General features: G+C 40.8%; 1 protein-coding gene and 1 long non-coding RNA gene across 2 annotated transcripts in view; both read right to left on the bottom strand.

The window, feature by feature from the left end:
- The window catches only part of LOC117455073 (protein MTSS 1-like), a 92,319-nt gene that overhangs the window by 65,634 nt on the left and 4,965 nt on the right, over positions 1-21,720 (bottom strand). The window contains 2 exon segments of the mRNA XM_034094428.2: positions 4,744-4,817; positions 7,070-7,131. Coding sequence (XP_033950319.1) covers positions 4,744-4,817; positions 7,070-7,131 — 136 coding nt within the window.
- On the bottom strand, positions 17,739-18,490 carry LOC139434745 (uncharacterized). The gene is made up of 3 exons (XR_011644043.1): positions 18,345-18,490; positions 17,895-17,955; positions 17,739-17,782 (listed from the first exon to the last, which is right to left on the bottom strand). It is a non-coding gene; the product is annotated as an uncharacterized lncRNA (long non-coding RNA).

The following is a 21,720-nucleotide window of genomic DNA, read 5'->3' as shown; positions in this document are numbered from 1 at the left end:
CACTTCTTATGTATTCCACTTTCAATTTGAGCTAGAGACAGAGGAATCTCGAAACAATCGTCAGTAAAATGACGGGAGCACACGACTGCCGAAGTACTCGTCAGCTTTGGCTCCGTGAAGTTTGCCCGTGTTATCTGAACAAATTTCACCCACTCACCCCGCATGCGTCGAAACGCCATTCTCTGCATTTGCTGTCGCACTACAGCCATACAAAACACATCTATTCACCATAATAAAGGTCGGCTATTCACATGAAAATTCTATTGAATGTCCGCCATTGTCCTTTGTTTTCGTCATCACCCGAAAATTCCCGACGATTCCCGAAGTATTTTGTTTCATTGAGAGGGCGTGGTCGGGAGCAGTCAAATTAAAAATAAAATGAAACTAGGCGCATGAAATTAAAAAAAATTGTTTATTATGCTTATTTTTAATAAAAATACATAAGTTAAACCCAAAATTCGCGGATTTCCACTATCCCTTTAAAGGAGGATGAAAGCGTAATTAAGGAGCTCTATTGGAGTGACTTTGATGGTTATTGGACTCAGGATTGGACTCAGGATTCGCCCCCCAGGTTGGGAACCACTGTTCTAACAGACTATTATAAGGGTGGAAATTCAGGATTAGTATAAAACCCAGTAAAAAGACAACTGGTTGCTCTGTTTACTAGACTGTAAATGAAGGATTGTGACAGATGCTCTTGGAAAAAGAAAAAAAACACAACAAATTGTTTAAAAACCAACTTTGTTATTGTGTCTAAATCATTCAAAAGACAACATGTTTTCACCAATGCAGGTCTTGGTTAGGGATGCCTGCATCACCATTCCAATCGATTATTTCTCTGCCCGGCTGATGAATGGTTTAATCCCAGACAGATCAAATGAATGACAAAGTGTCCATCATTAGTATCAGGGCTCCGGCCTCCATTGGAGAATTTAGAGGAGATGAAATAAGCGATAAGATAGTATCGCTTCTGTTGCTCTGACTCAATCCTGCAGTGATTTCCATCTTGTTGCCATGAGCACCAGCAGCAGCCGGCTGGACATGACAGCCAACAGCCTCCCTCCCCCTTCCCCTCTCCATCCATCTCTTTCCATCCTCTCCTCTCCTCTCCCCATCGCCATCTGCCCTCTCTCTTTCCCCTCTACCTGCTCTCTTCCTCCTCTCCCATTCCTCTACTGCACACCATCTCTTTGGGTTGGATTCAAACTCCTTCTAATCTGTCATTTTATCGGTTTTGGCCTCTCCAACACCAGGTCCATCCGTTTCTCACTTTCCATCCCCCCTCCACCACCCCTCTATCATCTGATGTTTCACCATCCCATAAGAAATGCAGTGTATGAGAAATTGAGCAGACTGGGTTGGTATACTGGTAGGAATGACCTACTACTCAATAATTCAACACATCTGTCAGAATTGACTGCTCGTCTGCAGGCCAAACCAGATAAAAGCTGAAGACACCATGTTGTTTTATGTGCTATATGATGTTCCCAATGATGAGAAATCTGTTGACAGACTACGTGCCAACTCCTACTGTAGGAGAATGATGTTAATATGTACCTAAAAAACGTTGGGTTCTATTCTCACTTTGTAGGCCTGTGACTCTAAGCCCGGTGCCCCGCCAGCAAAGACAACACACAACTCCACTTTACCAAAATGGCAAATACGTCTTACCTTTGTTGTTTTCTGATCAAAAGTTGTGTTCAATGGCATTAAAACGAATAAAAACGCTGCTGAAGGTTAATCCAATGTCTCCGTGTCCCTTTGAAATGATTACTGATAATCCATCATCATATTTAGGATCAATAAGCCTAGTTTTCAGTTTTCAGATTTCAGTTTTCAGAGTGTAACGTAGCTTTCGGTTTGGGAAAACTGCGTGCGCATCACTCTCACTCCTCAATGGTAACGTGTAGGTGGATTTAGGAACTTCCCCTCGATTCTATTGGCTCTAACGGTTCAAAGGAGGTGTCAATCACCAACATTGACCAATGGGTTCCAGAGAAACGGCAAATCCACCCAAATAACCCCAGAGGTGGTTCTTTTTTCTAAATCTCTCTAAAAAGGTCAAATGGCACTTTTTTTGCATCAATCTTGATACAGGGTACTTATTATATGTTATAGTTTATAGTTACAGTAGGTGGTTTTCACTATAAGTGATGGTTTTTTTTGGACGGAAACTATAATTTTTTCACTATGTTCAATAAATAAAAACATCTATATTGATTCTGACTGCTCTACATCCAACTCACAGGTTTATCATTACTTTGAGAAAAAAGATTATTAATGTACCCCTTTTAGAAGTGAAGATATGGTCATTTGTACTGGGCATGTCATTTTCGAGACCTGACAAACGGGCTCAGGGCTTAACAGGTTAAGTATAGAAATGTCTACACAGAAACTCTCTGCACGTCATTATTAAACTAGGGTAACGGCCTCGAGGCTAAATACGTCTGCCAGTGAAGTTGTAGTTTGCATGCATGTCTTTCCAAAATGTCTTCACCTCATCGTGTACCCTATTTCTTGTTTTACATTTGTGTAAATAGTCATAACTAGTGGTAAACAAAGAACAAAAATAAATAAAGTGTTTTGTGAAGTCACAGGGACCTTTAACCACCAACGTATAATGAGTTTATCCTTGAGTCGATCTGGACCTTTCAAGGCGTTCCTGATATTGTGTTTACATGAATGGGACTGACGTACAAACAATCGACAAACGTGAAGTCTGTCGCCACTCGCCTGCGGGGAGCTACAGTATGAGAAGTACAGTTGTAGAGAAAAGTCTGAATTGTAAAGTAATTTTTCTTTCTGATCTCTTAGGACGGGAACACTTACTGTATATATCTCCCATATCTTCAAGTGCCTACTAATTCATGAGCAAGAGTTTGTGAAACTTGGTTAAAAAAAAAAATAGGACTAAGGGGTGAAGGGTATGAATAAACAACCACAAGGTATTTAATATATTGATGTCAAAATCCCATCAATACAAAAGGGAGTGTTACATGCAGTGTAATACAGCTGAAGAAAATGTCAAAATCTACGATGGTGGGAATCAGCAAAAAGGGTTACCTATACATTGTTTGTTTTCTGCAAATACTGTAAGCAACCTTGCAACACCACATCTGCTCATAAGGATTACAGCATAATGACACTTGTTATGCTCATGTTTAGGATAGGCAAGACGTACTGTAGATGATGTGGTTTAATACAGTAGAAGTCTGCAGTATACCTGATATAATATGATACAGTATGACGCACATCAGGCAAAGCAGGTAGGTGAGGAGCTCAGTGGAGGAGGGTGTAGGGACAGTGGGGGTGGTTCCAACAACTGTAATTGTCCAAACCGTGGCAGAAAGGAACCAATAATTCTACACAATTTGCTATTGTTACCCCCCCCCCCCGCCATACACACACGCACGCACGCACGCACGCACACACACACACACACACACACACACACACACACACACACACCAAGTCAATTACAGAGCGACTGTGACCCAGAATCACAGAGGCTTTGACTGATCGTTTCCTCGGCTGATGTTGTCATTTGACTGCGAGCTGCCTCGACAGGAAGCTGGCCTACATCCCATCGCGTGCGGCCGTGCGCACACACACTAAACTGTCCATCAAGTCTTCCTGCCTCCTCTAATCAATCCAGGAAGCGACCTCTATTGATGTTCCAGTCCAGCGCTGGGGAAGACAGCCACCTCTGACCATTTGTCGATAATGGAAAAGTACAAATCAATGGAAAACGTGCAGACTGCGTCTCCACAACAACAGGACTGATCACCGAGTCGTCCTGTGGCTGACGACCACAAAGCATGAAGAAAAAGTCGTCATAAATGAATGTGACATTTTTCTTTTTCGATTCACGGAAATATCGTTTGGTCTATTAAATGTCAGAAAAGATATAGAGATGTCCCTCTCAGCTGCTCAAAGACTTTACATGTCCGACCAAAACCCAAAGAAAGTCAGAGAAACAGCCTTTTTCGCTCTTGTCCTGTTGACAGCTGGTTCCCCAAAGAAACGGTCTTAAAAAAATGATATCGTTTCATTGTATCGAATAGTTTCCTTATCATCTCTAGACATCACAAAACATAGTGATCAAATAGGTCAATATTGTATTGTTTCTTCTCTTCTTTACTCAATAAATATATAAAAGTACTCAACAACATGGTCTTTTGGATATTATGCAGCATTAGTAGGACTTTTTTTAATTTAGATCATTAGGTGATATTACTCAAATCTTTTGAATTTGTCTCGGTCTGCATGCCAGTGCCACATGAGCGCAGGTGAGAATTCAAATGGATTCCTTTTAAACTGCCAGAAAAATGTAGATTTATGAAACTCTGCACACACAATGAAATGTAGTCTCAGATTTGTAGGAGTATTAAGAGCAGTGTTAGGTGTTGCTTTTATCTTCAATCTTCTTTGTTATAACTTCACCAAATGCATTATATTTGTTATACCCTTAAGTCAGTATGGTTCAATTCCATCACTAAAACCAGGCGAGAGAAAATGACATACAAAAGTATATAAAAAAATCCAATGTAAAATCCTTTGATTGAGACATCCAGCAGCCAATCAATAAAGTACAACTACTGACCAGTTATTGTGATTCATCCCCAACAGTTTCCATTTCGGATGGTAAGAAACTCAATGAGCTTTCAGAAAACACAAAAGAAGAATGCTCCCAATCAGAGACTTCCACACAAACACAGACAGACGGAGATGTTTCTTCCTTACCTCGGCTGTTGGTGGCCAGGTCGGCCACCTTCTGAAAGGCATCCAGGAAGGCTGCTACCGCGACAACCGTCGTCCTGGGAAACGCAGCAAAGGAAGGTTAGGATAAGGAGATATCCTTTGATACATCATTTTAAATTCAGGTTCTCTGTCATAGAACATTTGATACAATTCTAATTTGGGTTCATCTAGTGTGTACAATTCAGGGAGAGCACAATATTAGAGCTACATTTTGTGTACACAACAGCTGTGGGTACTCAGTTAGCCCAAAGTGCTACACTGACTTGTGATAGGGAGAATAGAACTGTGTCTCTGTACACTCTCACTTTGCTAACGCCTGTTCCTTCACTATTTAACCTTGGTGGCATGTACAGTCTCCCGCAAGTAGTGGTGGAATGTTACAAGTACATTTAATAAAGTACTGTATTTAAATACATTTTAAGTACTTTACTAGAGTATTTTCCCATTGTACTACTTTATACTTTACTGCATATTTTCTCCACTACTTTGCAGGTATACATTTATAATATAGAAAATGAATCAACTAATACATCATTATGTATTACTATAGGTTAAGCTACACAGCAGTATATCAAGTAATACAAATAATCTCCACCTTTATCATGTGCAACATTGACGTTAATGCATTAATAAATACAAAAATGTTAGATTTTAAAATCTGATATGGGACATACTGGAAAATGAGTAGTATATTGCCACTTGTTGCTAACCACTAACTGTTGCTAACAGTAGCTGCCATCAAATAGTTAGTTAGTTCTTGCACTTGCCTGATGGGCAAAATCATGAAAATACAGATCACTAAAGTATGTTACTTTAAACATTTAACTGCTGGTAATCCCGTGTTTAATATCATTTGCATGTCGTTTATCTTTTTTCATCAGTTAAACCAAATGTTTTTTTGCATCACGTCCTGTTTTCTAAGGGACATATGAGAAGACATTAGTCCCATTGCATAAAATGTCTATTTTGATTTGCACAAGGACATACTTCAACACGTAAATATATCTTGCAGTGTACCTTGATCTTGCTCTAAAAGGGAAATGGAAAGTCAATCTGAATGTGTGCTCTATGTAATGGCAGATGATGTGTAGTATTTAACAGGACTCTGATGAGGAAGAGGAGGAGTGATGCAGTCAGTGTTGGTAAACAGCTGTGACCCCTGCTGACCTCTGACCCCGTGCAGAATCTCTGGAGGCTGCTGCTGATCCCTCTCACTGATAATGACTTTATAGTGGCACCATTAATCTCTGCCAGCCACGGAAGGTTAATTGAGTTGTGTGTGTGTGTGTGTGTGTGTGTGTGTGTGTGTGTGTGTGTGTGTGTGTGTGTGTGTGTGTGTGTGTGTGTGTGTGTGTGTGTGTGTGTGAGAGGTGAGCATGACATTTGAACACTAAATGAAGAAGACCGATTGGGTTTTCATGAGCTTACGTTAAACAGCCTCTTACACGCGTGTGCTTGTGTGTACCATCTGTGCACACACACTTGCATTTTGCAAAAGCATAAATGAGTCCCAATCCTATAAATTAGTTAGTATTTACTGGCTCCCTCGTCTCAAAGTCAATTGCTTTCGAATGGGTTTTAGTTTGATGAGCAAAATAAGGTTTGTGGTTTATTGAAGCTTACGAGATGTTCACGTTCTGTTCTAAGAAGTAAAAACCCCATAGTGACGTCTGAAGCTTTAAAGGTCCTCAAACCGGCAGCTGCTAACAAGTGGCTAAATAAGACTCCTTAACGGCATCACGCCCAACATTAGCTGCCCTTATAAATATGTACAAAATGAGATTAATTTACATTAACTTTGACAATATTTCATTAGATAAAATGATTTTATGAGATTATATTTTAGATAATGGTTAGATTATCATTCAATTGAAAGATATTGCCTTTACCAGCGTTGAAAACCCAATTAAATAAGCTCGAAGAGTTGCTAGAAGTTTGCAGATGAGGCCATACATTCGCTCAAGCCGGTCACTAGGATTACTTTGAACTGCATGGATGGCAATGGATTAAAAAATCTTTTTTTTTAATATATTCCTAGATACTTTTAAAACAAGTCGCAAAATGTGCCACTTTTGAATTTGTTTAAGTTAGGAGAGTCTGAAAATGTAGAATTTAGATGGAGAAAGTTGGCAACACTGGCACGGCTAGCATTAGCTAGCTGTTTGCATGGGCTATGACATGTCTTGTTTTCTGAAGTTGTTGTTGACATGTGTGTCTTTTGAGTGTTGTGTACTACAAACGTGCCGCATGATTTGTCAAAGTGATGGAAATGATGCCTTAATTTGCTCTGTGTGACGTCCACCAGTACCTGAGCTGGGACTGGAGCTTGCTGGCCTTGCTGATGAAGTCGTCCCACACAGGGTAACTGCCCTGAAAGGAAAAGAGGACAAAGAGAGCAGAATATTGAACTTTCCATGTTATCAAACTTTTTCTTTGCAGATTGACACACACACACACACACACACACACACACACACACACACACACACACACACACACACACACACACACACACACACACACACACACACACACACACACACACACACACACACACACACACACACACACACACACACACACAGAAGGCTTAAAAATAGTGTCACTGTAGTTTTAAATTGTTGCTTTGACCAAATATCTTTTCAATGTGGATTGATTAGGTCTGGCAAATATCCTTAATGAGGTCAGTTTGTGTGCTGAAAGAAAGGCCAGTGTGTCAATGTGTTGGGAACTGGGTTGGGGCGATATGGTTCTGTAAATGTAATAAACTGTAATGTTCTGTACATTTAATTAATTGTTTAATTAATTGTTTAAAATAGCCGTACCTTACTTACTCACGAGACAATAACAAGACCACAGGTAAAAAAAAAAAAAAACACCAGCCTGACTTTATTCATCAATAAGCAATGTAAGAAACACACATATGTATTTCAAAGTTAAAAAAAGAAAGACTTCCTGAAGGTTTTGATCATCTTTAAATTTCAAAAAGGTGACAAAATACTGGCTCACAATGGCCTCGACCCCCCCATCCTATATTCTACAAATGTACCTCCCCCCTACATGGCTGCCCAAATCAGAGAAGCTGGATATGCGAAATCCTCCAAGATCATGGAGAGTAGCAACACCCGGGATAATAAGACTACCATCCCTCCATCATGCTCTCTTTGGTTTGCAGTCCTCAAACACACAGTTTTCTTTCATATTCATTTACATTGAAGATACACATTCTCAAATACAAAATAGCCAAAGCAATTCCTCTTCATAGAAAGTTTGCTAATAAAAAAAGATCCTGAGGCTGAAAACACATAAATCAAATGCAGCAATGAGCCAACACACAACAAGGAGACAATCAATACTCTAACCCATACACCCCACCCACCCCAGCATGTCCAAAGGAAGCAAAACAAGTGCTCCCAGGCACGCACATAGTTTGGGTCCACTGTCTGGGTTGGCTGCAGTGCGGTAGTGCCTGATGTGTGTTCCGAAAGCATGCTGCATGAGGGAAACACACAGGCAGAGGAACGGGGTGCGCTTCTAATGTCAGCGGGGAGCCTCTCGTGTTTTGGGGGTGGGGCTTTCTTTTTACTGCAGTGAAACATCTGAGGCATCTTCAAACGCCTTTAAACTCTTTTTGTCTGCCTGCTGTGTATCGATTTAGTGTTGTTAAAATATGCAGGGTAAGGACAGGATTGGCGTGTGGTGCAGTGGGTTGTCCGTTGGTGTTGGGATCAGGGGGTTACCGGTTCAAACCCCGCTGCAGTCAGAATGTCGTTGTGTCCCTGAGACACCCCAAATTGCTCCTGTGGGGATTGTCCTCAGTATTGAGTATGTTAGTCACTTTGGATAAAAGCGTCTAACAAGTGTCATGTAATGTCATGTAATGATTGCTCCACAGAAAGCTACGGCCTGAAACTAAGGTTAAGGACATGAATGAACATTTCTTTGCCACTGCCAAAAATGAGAAATACAGATTTTGTTCAGGGTTTTATAGTTTGTAGTTCCATTTGTACTTTATAAGCATTTTGCTACTGTGAATAGCTAAAAAAGGAACAACTTACTTACATTATGGTTGCTGCAAAAGTAGTACTCTGTATCTCTAGAAGTGGACATCTGGTTAACTACCTTTGTTCTGGAGCTGTTTTTCAACATTGAATTGATTAGTCAACTATGTAGTTTACATACAAAACTGGCGAAATAAATGTCCTGTTTTCTTTGTTTATATCATATTAAAAAGGGAATATCTTTGGATGTTGGACAGACAAAACAAGACATTTAAAGTCATCACCCTGGACTTGGAGAAACTGGGATTAGTGGATTTATTCACAACCAGTACAGAAAAGAGGTAGCTAGGTCTGTCTCAAAAATAATTTACTTTTTGTGTTCCGATTTCTTCCGACTGTCGAGAAGGGCTGCACGATTTGGGGAAATAATCGAATTGCGATTTTTCTGACAGATATTGCGATTGCGAATCGATTTGCGATATTTATTGTAGTTTATTGTAAAATGCGGCCATATCTCCGGCTAGGAAGGTCGTATCAACGTGCCCCCGTCTCTAGCTCCCCGCAGCCCGAGCTACGAGTGAAAGAACTAAACTTACATGAAACTTCCGTTGGGTTGCTTTAAAGTCAAGCTTCAGTTTAAGACTCACCCTGTAATAGAAACACGTGATGGAGCATTACTAACCTGACCCAGATGCTTTGTTTCACCAAACCATCTAGGAAAGCTCCAAGCACTGTTAGAGAAGCCTGTGACCTAAGATTGTCATCGGCATAACTACTCTGTAGCTATGTTCGTATCGCAAATAAAGAACCATGAACCTTGACATTTGGAAAGGACAGGCACTTTCAAAAATACTTGGCAGGTGATTGGATCAATCTGTCTATCACCTTCTATCATGGGCCACTTCTGATTGGTTAACAATGGCTGGTACATGTGGAGCACAGCACTTCTGATTGGTGTGGATGACTGACACACAAATCCCAGGCTTTGCGATTTGATAATCGCATCATTTAAAATCGCGATTTCGATTTAAAATCGATTAATCGTTCAGCCCTACTGTCGAGCCTCTTTATTTGACTATGTTCTTTTGCACTGATACAGGACTGTGGAAGTTGTCAGTTTTTCTTTTACATTGTACTATGAGTGGATTTCATCACGACCTGTGTGGAAAAGATTGATAGTTACAGCTGAGCTACTCCTGATAACTACACTATCGTGCACGATAGAGACGCGACTGAGATGGTAGGCTTTTCCTTACCTTTAGGAATGTATTAACAGTGCTCAAGTTGAATTTTCTGTTTAAGTACTGTGTTTTATTTTGTATTTAAGGATTGTTTTTCCATATTCCAATGAATATGTCTGATTATCTTTAAGAACTAGAAGGTCATTGCTCCTTGTGTGGGTGAAGTCGCATTATAATGACAATATAGTGCATTAAATAGAGAGCATTTAATAGTCTTCAAATGACAGTAATATCCTTTTTCTGGGACATTATGTTTTATAACAAAGTAATTATTACAATGGGCCAGATTACAGTGATTAATATCTGGATCAACATTCACACGGTATCATTTTAAGATAGATGTAATAATCCTCCTGCCCTCTGTGGGCGATGCCTCCAGTCGGCGTCCCCCTCCTCTCTCTCACTGAGCTGGGTGTGTTCAGCCTTCCTTCGGTTTGTGGGAGTGATGCCCGGCGTCATCGCCTGGTTACCGTTGCTATAGTAACGGTGCTGCTGCTGCTGCAGAGGGGGTTCAGACGGAGAAGGATATTGTGGGGAGGGGAGGGTCACACGTGCATGCATCCTCAGCCAAACACCATTTTTTTCCCTTTGTTTATTTCAGTCTCCCTTTCTCATACTTCTATTTTCATCTTTGTGTTTTGCTTTCATACGCTGCACATTTTTCATTCACTTCCTTTTATCCTTGTCTTTTTATGACCCATTCATCATCTCATGGCTATTACACTGTGTATATATATACCCACATCTCATTACACCCTCTCTCGCTCACACACCCAGGCGAGGGCAGGGCCGCTGCATCAATCCGTCACTGAGGACATAAATTGTCACCGTGGCAACAACCGGAGGCAGCCTGCTGCAGGTCCTTCAGGAATCCTCTGCTCTGTTTGTTTGGCTATCTGAGCACCTGCACAGGCTTTAAAGCAAGAGATCCCTGTTTGTTTTTTCTTTATCACTGACCGTCTGAAATAATAAACACAAATCTATTTCCTCCAGCTGGGAAATGATCTGTAAGCTAAAGTCAAAAGCCTGAGGAAATGACTGAATATTTGCAACAGTGCAGACCTCATTTTCTTTTGTGAGGCTTTTCAAGCATCTACCTTCTCTAAAAAGGTCCCCAGGTGGATCAAACTGGGGATGTAAAGTCTTAAACCCTTAGGTCCAAGGTGTACATCTTTGTGGATTTATTGTTGCAGGAAAGTCAGGCAGGAACAGCAGGTGAAGAGAACAGTTGCCTTGTTTTGCTATGAATAGGCATAGAACCATAGACTGTATATATAAATGGACGTAGTGTCCGTGAAGCCCTTAGTGGGCGGAGTCGGCCACTAACGGCTCGACTGTGACGTCAGAGTCTAATCCCGCCTGCTCCAAATAAGGGCAAAGAGGCGGAGCCGAGGCGGGACCTGCTGCCTCCGAACTGGAAGTAAACAGAGCTAGCTCAGGCTAAGAAGCTAAGCTAACATGAAATACATGCATACCAAGTTACTGCCAACAGTGTAGTTCCCCTATATAAACGTTACATTCATAATCAAATGAGACAATCTGCAAGAGAATTAGCTATATTGTGTTACTTTTAATGCTTGTCATTCACACGTTGAGAAAAGACAGACTCCACTGCCCGGACCTAACGGAGCCGCAGTGGGCTAGCTCCGGGACGCCGGCTGGAGCTAGCCCCCTGCGGCTCCGTTAGTCATATAGCCATAGACTATAAAAGTCTTACCCAAGGCTGAATCATAAACTAAAATGTATATGTATGCATAAAGGGTTACGTCCTTAGCTGGCTACTAAGTAAGAAGCTAAGCTACCAAGCACACAAACACCTGGGAACGGGGTTAACATGTATAATATTATCATTTTAGACTTCTTGGAAGTTCTGTTAGTACATTCAAGCGCACAGCACGACATTTGAATTGTCTGGTATTTGTAACAATATTCCCTAAAAGGCACAATCACCACGAACATGGCTAAAGCTAAAGGGTCAAGTACAGTACTATGACTAATTTACGTTGTAGCCTCTATGGTTGTAGCCTAGCAGAGTGGACAAGTTGCTGTTAGCTGACAGTGAGGCATGTGCGGGTCCATCAACGTGACCACGCCCTCATTTATGCAAACACTTTAAGACCTAATATAAATAAAAGGGTCGTGTTAGAAAACAATTCACTCACAGATTCATAATCATGAAGGTGGAATCTAACTATATCGATAATAATATTTATTGCATCCATGGGTAGAAACATGTTTTTTTCTGCTGTAAAGTTGGGCATTTTAACATGGGGGTCTATGGAAATTGCTCCTTTCTGCAGCCAGTCCCTAGCGGCCCATGTATGAACTGCAGTGAGTGGCACTTCCGTATTGGCATCCCGGCTCTACCCCACAGTTTGCAGCTTGCATAGAACATATGTTCGTACCCTGGAATAGAAACACCATTTGGTACCAGAGAAATTTAACTAAAACATACATTGGACAACACATTGTACGTGGCTAAGGGGCGGAACATCTCTAAGTGGTTAACCAATCACAACAGAGCTTGCCAGCTAACCAATCAGAGCAGACTGGGCTCTGGTTTCAGACAGAGGGCGAAAAGAGGTGCTGCAGCACAGGCAGTATGAGAAAAATAAAGAGCTTTCTGAACATTAAAGCATGGAGACATGTCAGAGGAGAGACACAACATACTAGGGCTGCACGATATATCGTGTCGTGACGATAATCACGATATGCCCATGCGCGATACTCACATCGCGTGGACTAGGGCTGAACGATTAATCGATTTTAAATTGAAATCGTGATTTTAAATTATTCGATTCGCCTGCGATTTTTTTTTTTTTTACATTCTTTTTTTTTGTCTTTTGTGTCAGTCATCCACACCAATCATAAGTGCTGTGCTCCACATGTACCAGTCATTGTTAACCAATCAGAAGTGGCCCATGATAGAAGGTGATAGACAGATTGATCCAATCACCTGCCAAGTATTTTTGAAAGTGCCTGCCCTTTCCAAATGGCTTCCAATGGAGCTTTCCTAGATGGTTTGGTGAAACAAAGCATCTGAGTCAGGTTTTTGCCTTTTGGACTTGAGATATTAAGTAGCCAAATTAACTCAAACACGTCATGTTATAATTATTTTGCTGCTTGCTACAAAAGGAAAACGTGCACGGCTCTCATGTCAGGGATACTTGAGTGAGTGACATGCAGGCTCTGCATGCACAGCAAACCACCGATCACAATCAAATCTCCAAAGGAAACGGACCCCGTGATTAAAGGTAAAAACACTGAATAAAGTCGTTTCATGTGTTTCTCCAGGGCAGTGCGGCGCTGCTAACCGAGCTAGCTCAGCTTGTTGCTCTGATAACTTAAGATCCAGACGTCCGTGACTAAAATCCTTCATCCGGTTAAATATAGTTAAAAAAGAAATACCAATTGTATAGCATTAAAGTTCAAGAAAGGATGGTTTGCGGGAAAAAAACGGTATTTTCTTCAATTCCTGTATGTTTTCATATCGCAATATATATCGCAGGTGGGAAAAAATCGCAATGTCAGTTTTTTCCAATATCGTGCAGCCCTACTACATACTGATATGAACCTGAAAATTAGCAGAATATGTCCTTTTTATAACCTTACATGAGCATGTGAAGAAGTAATCATCAAGTTGTGATAGTATATTGGAATAGTAATTCCCTGGAACATTTGCCCAAATCCCAGCATTGGATTTCACCGCTAAAAAAAAATCAGACACACTGCCACTGACATCACACAGTAAACAACAGAGAGGAAGTGTGATGTCAGAGAGAGAGTCAAAGTCAATAATCAGGCCAACAAAAAAAACGAAAATCAAAGTGACCCATTTGGCCGAGGCACCGGAGCTAACTGTCTGTGATGTTTCCATGACGATCCCTATACTGACACACAGCAGCCACCCAAAAAAAAGAGCAGGATTATTTTAGCTCAGAGGTGATTAAGACGACGGCTCCTTGCAGGATAAATGGTGATTAGCATTCAGCTAATATGCTCAGAGGCATTACATTAAACCACACACACACACATGAACAAACAAGTCAGGAAATCTGGTTGTTTTAGCAAGGTTAAAAAGTGTTTTCTTTTAAGTTAGAATTGTGTTGTTCCCAGGTGTTCGCACAATAAAATACAATGAAATGTGCTTCCTGTCAATAGACTGACTCTCACAGGAAGTACAGGAAGTCTCTTTCTGTCCCATGCTGCCTCACATGCTGCCTCACATCCATTACAAGACATCTCTAAACAGTTGACCGATGACAACATTGCCCGGCCAGCTAACCAATCAGAGCAGACTCTGCCTTTTTGAACATTTAAGCATGTAAACATGTCAGCAGAAGCACAAAACACACATCTGAACCTTAAAATGAGACCCTTTAGCCCTAAAGGAAATGAATACATACAAAATATATCTTATTTTTTGACTGTCCTTAAATCATTGTGCTTATTAAAATGCCGTATGGTCCACCTTGTGTCGCCAATGCCGTGTATCCTGAACATTTCTGATTGTAAAAGGAGATGGCGACAAAGGAGAACTTTGCATAAAAGCCAGGTTTCAAAATGTTTGAGAAATCTAAGGTTCCTTCAGTGGAAAAGGGATACTTTACTGTTTCACATATAATCTCTCAACTTTGGGAGAAATAAAATAAAAACACCCTTATTATAAGTGACAGACGTGCAAGAATAGTGACATTAAGCTAGTGATTATAATATTTTAGTTTTCATGGTTTATCTTTTAAGGATCGGGGGCTGTTACCTGACTCTCAGTTTAAACACACAGACACAACCTGTGCATGTAAGACAATTCGGAGCAGCAGGAGTCTCTCCACAGCAGGGGTAGCCAACACGGTGCCCGCGGGCACTCAGTCGCCCGCAGGGGCAACGTGAGTCCCCCGCGGGGCATGTTCTAAAAATTGCTCGCCAAGCAAATCCAAAATGTATAAAATACACAAAACAAAAAAGGAAATGTAATTAAAAGAATCTACCCTATGCATAAACGAAACCTACATCATAGCGAACTCCATCTACTTACTACAACTCTATGTCTATCTAACACCCCTCCTCCCGCCACTTCCACAATGAATATCGACCAATCACGTTCTTGCTTGATTTGCGGGGACCAGCGTTGCAGTCGGGAAGAAAAGCAGTGTGGCACCTCCCCGCTGATTTTCCTTCTGGCAGAATCTACACAACACATCAGCCCCATTGAACAGCCTATCATGCCAGCCTATACAGCACATGAGGGGCAGAGCTTTACTGTGTGTGTTACATCCATGGTTGCAACTTGCATATATATTTATTCCACTTGACGCACACACACGCATGGCGTAATCTCCACTGGGGACAGGGGGGACATGTCCCCAGCACTTTTCGAAATCCTGTTTGTGTCCCCCTACTTTATAAATAGGTTTTATTTATTTTTAACGCAAGCCGTCATCGCCACGGAGGAGCACACAGCCTCTGTGAGCGAGCGAGACAGAGGGGGAGAGCGAGCGAGGGAGAGAGCTAGGGAGAGCACACCTTTATCTATTTAATATAGATAAAGTAAGAAATCATTCCAATGTGTACTATAGGACAGTACAAAAAACCGTTTAAAAGGAGAGTGATTAGTAAAATATGCATAAATAGAAATAAAGAATGCTAGGTAACAAGATAAGAATAAACAAGTTTAAATGATTTGTTATTGGGGTTGTGATAATATTCTAAAGATGTTTGGAGTATTGAAAAGTATACAGCTGAGAGTTGAGAGCTGTATCCATGAATTCATTTTGTGCTCCAAGTGCACCAGATTGATGCATTTCACTTCAACATTTTAAAAAACATCTTCCCGGGGGTGCATACCCCTGGACCCCCCTAGAGGAGGTGAGGTCCACCCCCAAATAAAGCAGGTTAAAATAATTAAATTGAATACATGTTATTTTTAGTAAACACTGAAAACGGGTCCCACAGACCCAAACAGCACACAAAGGTTAAAGGTCAGCATATAATAATGTTAAAATGTGCTAAACATATACACTGCAAAAAACAAAAAAAGGAGTAAAAGTAGCTCATGACTTGTTTTATTTTTTGAAAGTAGCTCTCATCCTAAAAAAGGTTGGTGACCCCTGCTCCACAGTGACACAGTGAAGTCTCTCCACCCACACGTTTATGCTAACAAGGGAAAACCTGCATCTGGCTGTCTGCGAGTCACAAGAGGCGCGTTCACACCGCAGTACTTTTCCCACTTTAGTTCCGATATAGTTCCGAAATGTTGCGTTCACACCAAAAAGAGCCGGAACTAAAATTAGTTCATGAGAACCTTTTCACCCCCTTTTCCGTCCTTGCTAGAGAGCAGGGACTTTCGTGGGAGAAAAAGATTCCTATTTCTGATTGGCTGGGCGGATTGCAAACCACGCCCCGTAAAACTCCCAAAAAGTTTTGTGAAGCCGCCATTTTATTATCCTCGCATTAGCATTATTAGCATTAGCATTAGCCCAGCGCAGAAACGCAGAGAGACTAACTTATGGCAACACAAAATAAAACATGGGAGCGGTGGAGATGAGGAGGTGTCGGCGTTCTGGCGATTTACTCGGAAGGCTTCAGTAGAAGCTGCTGGGAGTCCCAGCAGCTACTACTGAAACCAGTCCCCAACTCCGGGGACTTCCGGCCGGGGACTTTGGGCGGCAGTATACGCCGTGAAGTGGTTTGCGCAGAGCTATTTAATAGAAGAGTTACGACACCGGAAGTCCAAAAACGGTTATCGTCACGTGGTTCATGTAGACGAGGATCGTTCCCCGGAAGTTCATGGCGGGCAATGTGAATGCATTGATAACAGGAGATAGAACTACGATTTTTGGTAATTATTAGTGAATAAAGGTTTTGATTTTTAATATTTATACAACAAATCGATATGTGTATGTATTTACATCAATATGTTTTCAAAAATAAAATCGAATTTGCTAATATTAAGTGATAATATTAGGATTAGTGTGAACAACTAGTTTACATGTTACTAACAGTGCCTTGTTAAAGAGCCTGTTGCTGTTTATGTATAGCTTTGAATTCTTTCAAACCAATATTATCTTCTTAAACTTGTATGGTAGTCAGGAGGATCACTTTCTAATGTTTATTGATACATTTAGAGGGAGGGGATCTAAAGTAATGCTTTAAAATTCAGATTGGATTCATTTCTACCATTTTCTTAAATTCATGGTAGTTTCAGTAATCCCCTGGTAATTGAGGACACAAGTTATCTAAATGACTAATGTCGTCTTTATGGCTTTCAGAAAGGACAGGTGACCGACAGGATATGATGATGATGTTAAATGTGTTGCTTTAGGAACATCCATTGCAAATACATGGAATTCAATAAACATAGAAGAGCATATCATGCAGTTTGTCGGTGCCTTTTCCTCCGTGTTGTCCTGGTTTGCTGTGCTGCCTCCTAGTAGCCACCATGGTTTGCTGTGCTGCCTCCTAGTCGCCACCATGGTTTGCTGTGCTGCCTGGGGATGCTCAAATCGCTCAGAGAAAGGAGTACGAATGTACGGCTTTCCCCACTGACACAGAGCGGAGCAATTTCACGACCAACAGCAACAAAATATGTGATTTATATACAAACACTGCATTTGCACTTTTTCACAAAACGAAAACCACACCATTGGGAAAGCTTAATGTGTTGTTTAATACAAAAAAACAGGGAAAGGCTTGAAAAACACAGAGTTGAGACTCAGGGTGCAGGGTGAGGGTCTCAGTGCAGGTATTCAGGCTCTATTGAACCCCCCTCTGGTTCTTGTGCTGAGAGAGGGAGTAACAGACAGGAGCAAGGGTTATACACACCTATATAGCACACCTATTGCCTTGGGGAGATAACGTGTTTACTTATATAAAACAGTAGTATTAAACGTACCTTGTATTTTCACTCTCACTTAAGTCCCTCTCCCTTTGCCATCAATCCAGAATCAGCTGGGCTGCAACATTATACAGACAGGTAATAATCAACAGAATCACAAGGACACAATATGGCTCTGCTAAAAACACTCACTCTTACACACACCAAAGTTATATTTATCTAATATTTAACTCCCTCCACCCCCGCATACAATCCCGTTTAGAAGCCCCTCTTCTCTAATTCAACATGTTGGACGAAATGACATAGAGAGAACGGAATTTACAATTAAAAGGCTGTTCAACGTGTGTTGCTAACTTGCTTCGGTATGCTAGCTTAATCTGTTATCTGTAAACGTTCCCTAAATCTACTAATTTAGGGATAATCCACTGACATCCTTTAATACACATGTTCATTTGAATCAGATGTACTGATAATATCCGCAATATACATCTTTAAACTTCTTCTTACCTTTAAAAGTCCGTCACGAACGGTCTATTATGCAGCAACTCCACAGCTCTGCCAGCCTTGGCGCTAACTTCCGGGGAACGATTGAGAGGCTACACGATCCGCCATTGCTGTAAAAAAGTGGTCCATTGGAGTGAACGGAGATGTCGTAACTCTTCTATTAAATGGCTCTGGGTTTGCGGCCTGCCAGTAAACCCAAAGCAGAAGAAGAAGAAGTGACGTCAGCGGCTTTATTTGCATAATCCTGCCCCAGGGACTTATTCCGGTGTGAACGCGATCTGTACTTAGAACTAAAGAGTTCTCATGAACTAAGTTCTCATGAACCTTTGTGGGAAAAGTAATGCGGTGTGAATGCGCCTATGTATGAATGAAACATCACGCTGTATACAGGTTGAATAAAATGTAGTATTCAGACAGCAATCAAAGATGAAAATAAGAATCACTTTTAAGTAGGGCTGCTCGATTATGGCAAAAATCATAATCTCGATTATTTGGGTCAATAATTGATATCACGATTATTAAAAACGATTATCCATTTACTTTGAAAACATCCATTTATTGAAAAAAAAAAATGGAACAGTATGTTTTTAACAGTTGATTCCCCTGAACTTTAAGTATAATTCAACTGAAAAACCAATACAAAACATTTAAAAAAATTATAATTAAAACAATTATTAAAAAAAGAAAATCGTTTTATTTCGATTATATTGTTTTCATAATCGTTGCGAGCCAAAATCGTAATTGTGATTAAAATATGATTAATTGAGCAGCCCTACTTTTAAAGTTGTATCAAAGTCTAATGTTCTAACAGCTTCATTGTTAAAAAAAATCATATATTAAAATCACGGCAATAAGCAGCACTGTTACACTGGGCGCATCTCCCTTACCATGAGTACACTTACTGTCTTTTATTTTTGACTCAATCCTACACATAGCGTTCATCCACCGCTGAAAATATGACCTTTAACGTGCTTATTCCTGCAGAATGTATGTTAAAAACTACAGTAACCAGCTTTTTTTAATTATCTGTATGTTTTGTTAAAAAATATTTATCTTAAGAATCAATAGGTTTGGAGTTGAGGGCCAAAGACATGAAGTCTGAAAGTATTGAGAGAAGCTCTAACACATTGTAGGTTTTTGTGTTTAATGGAGTAAAACTGAATAACACAAACTATATTCTTAAGTAGACGCCTTCGTTATGCTACTTTATCAGTTTCTTCCACTATAAATACGCTACAGTTTCAGTTCTTTGTTACCCTGTAGATTCAAATTCAACATGTTGATAATATATTTCATGAACTTGTGAAATATAATACATTAAAACCACCTAAATGTATTCAAAGTAGTTGACATAAGCTTGCTTTGGACCAGCCATAATTGACTCTTTTGGTGGTCATTTATGAGTAAAACACAAGTCTACTCTGTTCAGATACACGATGCAGAATCTCTCACAGCTCATATCTGCAGCACCCATGTTTGTGAATACAACAAGCAGAACGCAGGTGTGTATCTTTACACACATTAAGAACACGTGTGGTCGCATTTGAATGAAAAGGGGAAAAAGAAAAGCAGAGGAAGATTGCAAGAGAAAAACAAGAAGACACAAATGAGGAGGGATAGGAAGAAGATACATAGAAATAGAAAATGACGGGAGAGCAAAGTGAGGAGTAAGAACAGTCAAATGGAAGGGTGCTTGAAAATGGAGTGGGACAATGAAGAAGGTGAAGAAGCAGGGGAACACAAAACGGAGAAAGAGGAGCAGGAGGAAGAGGAAGGGAGGTGGGGCTTTATGTATAGCAAAACATGACAACAAGAAGATGAAGTAAAAGAAGAAAGTGAAGAGAGGGGGAAAGGTACAGGTCAGAACAAGATGAAGAGGAGTAGCAAAAAGAAAGGGAATGGAAGAGGAGGAAGACATATCATTAAAGAAGAAGAGGAAAATAAGAAGGAAGGTAGAGAAAGAGGGTGTGGCAGATTTCCCACACCTCCCTTTGTGAACCAACCACCACACGTGTTCGAAAACACCTGTCTGTTATTATGTCACTACGGAAACAGCTGTGTGTGTGTGTGTGTGTGTGTGTGTGTGTGTGTGTGTGTGTGTGTGTGTGTGTGTGTGTGTGTGTGTGTGTGTGTGTGTGTGTGTGTGTGTGTGTGTGTGTGTGTGTGTGTGTGTGTGTGTGTGTGTGTGTGTGTGTGTGTGTGTGTGTGTGTGTGTGTGTGTGTGTGTGTGTGTGTGTGTGTGTGTGGATGCATACAGTACACCCAAACCTTAACTTATCCTACAGGTTAGTTTAACACAACCTCAAACACTCCTATATAAACTCAAACCTCCCTGACACACACATGCACACACTGAATTGTAGGGATGTAACGATGAGGTGCCGTACCTTTGTGACGTGCAACAACATTAACATTAACCTTTCTCTTGGTCGCTTGTTAGCAGACCCTTCACGTGATGGCAGAGCGAACAGGTACAGGCAGGGCCCAAAGTGATAGCCCTATAGTTTAAATCTACTACCCACAAATAAACAAATGGACATGGGTTACTATTTAAAAAAAATGGCAAATGTATTTAGGAACCTATCCATGTGATTTTAAGTGGGGGTGGACCTCAAATCCTCTAGGGGCATGCTCCCCCGGTAAGATTTGTTTTTAAATGTTGGCGTTAAATGCATCAATCTGGTACATTTAAAGCGGAAAATAAAGAGACTAGATCTATGGGAATATCTATATGAAAGAGATACATTTCAATAATCATAAAATCATGGCCATAACCAATAACATGCTGTTACCATGCATGTTAAAAAACTGAGGGTTAGGCTAGGTTTCTTCTACAGGAACAAGTCCTGCTTCTAGCTTGAGGCCAGGAAAAGGCTCTGTGACCTTTTGACCTGTGCTGGACTCTGGGGATCTGATGTATATGAATGCACCTGCCAATTGCCTGGTCAAGTTAGATGCTGCGTATCACAGTGCACTAAGATTTGTGACAAACTGTAAAGCATTAACCCATCACTGTACCCTGTATGCAAGGGCTGGTTTGCTTTCACTAACTGTACGGAGGCTCAGTCACTGGTACATTTTTATATACAAAGCCATGTTAGGGAAACTTCCATCTTATATCTGCTCCCTGATCTCACGGGAAATTGTAAGTGGCTACTGCCTGAGATCGAATGCTGTGGTTTTATTAAATGTGCCAACTGCTAGGACTGTCTTAGGGAAGACAGCTTTTAGATGCGCAGCTCCTCTGTCTTGGAATAGTCTGCAAATTAAATGGAAACTGAACAATCTGGTGCCACTACATGTTTTTAAAGCTCGGTTGGATGCTACTCAATCGGAAGCTATTGGTACCTGTGTATGTGGATAATTATGTAAATGATGC

The sequence above is a fragment of the Pseudochaenichthys georgianus genome, chromosome 11 (assembly GCF_902827115.2).
Source record: "Pseudochaenichthys georgianus chromosome 11, fPseGeo1.2, whole genome shotgun sequence".
Classification (NCBI taxonomy): Eukaryota; Metazoa; Chordata; class Actinopteri; order Perciformes; family Channichthyidae; genus Pseudochaenichthys; species Pseudochaenichthys georgianus.
Note: the sequence above shows the minus strand (reverse complement) of the source record. Positions and strands in the feature narration are given on the sequence as shown.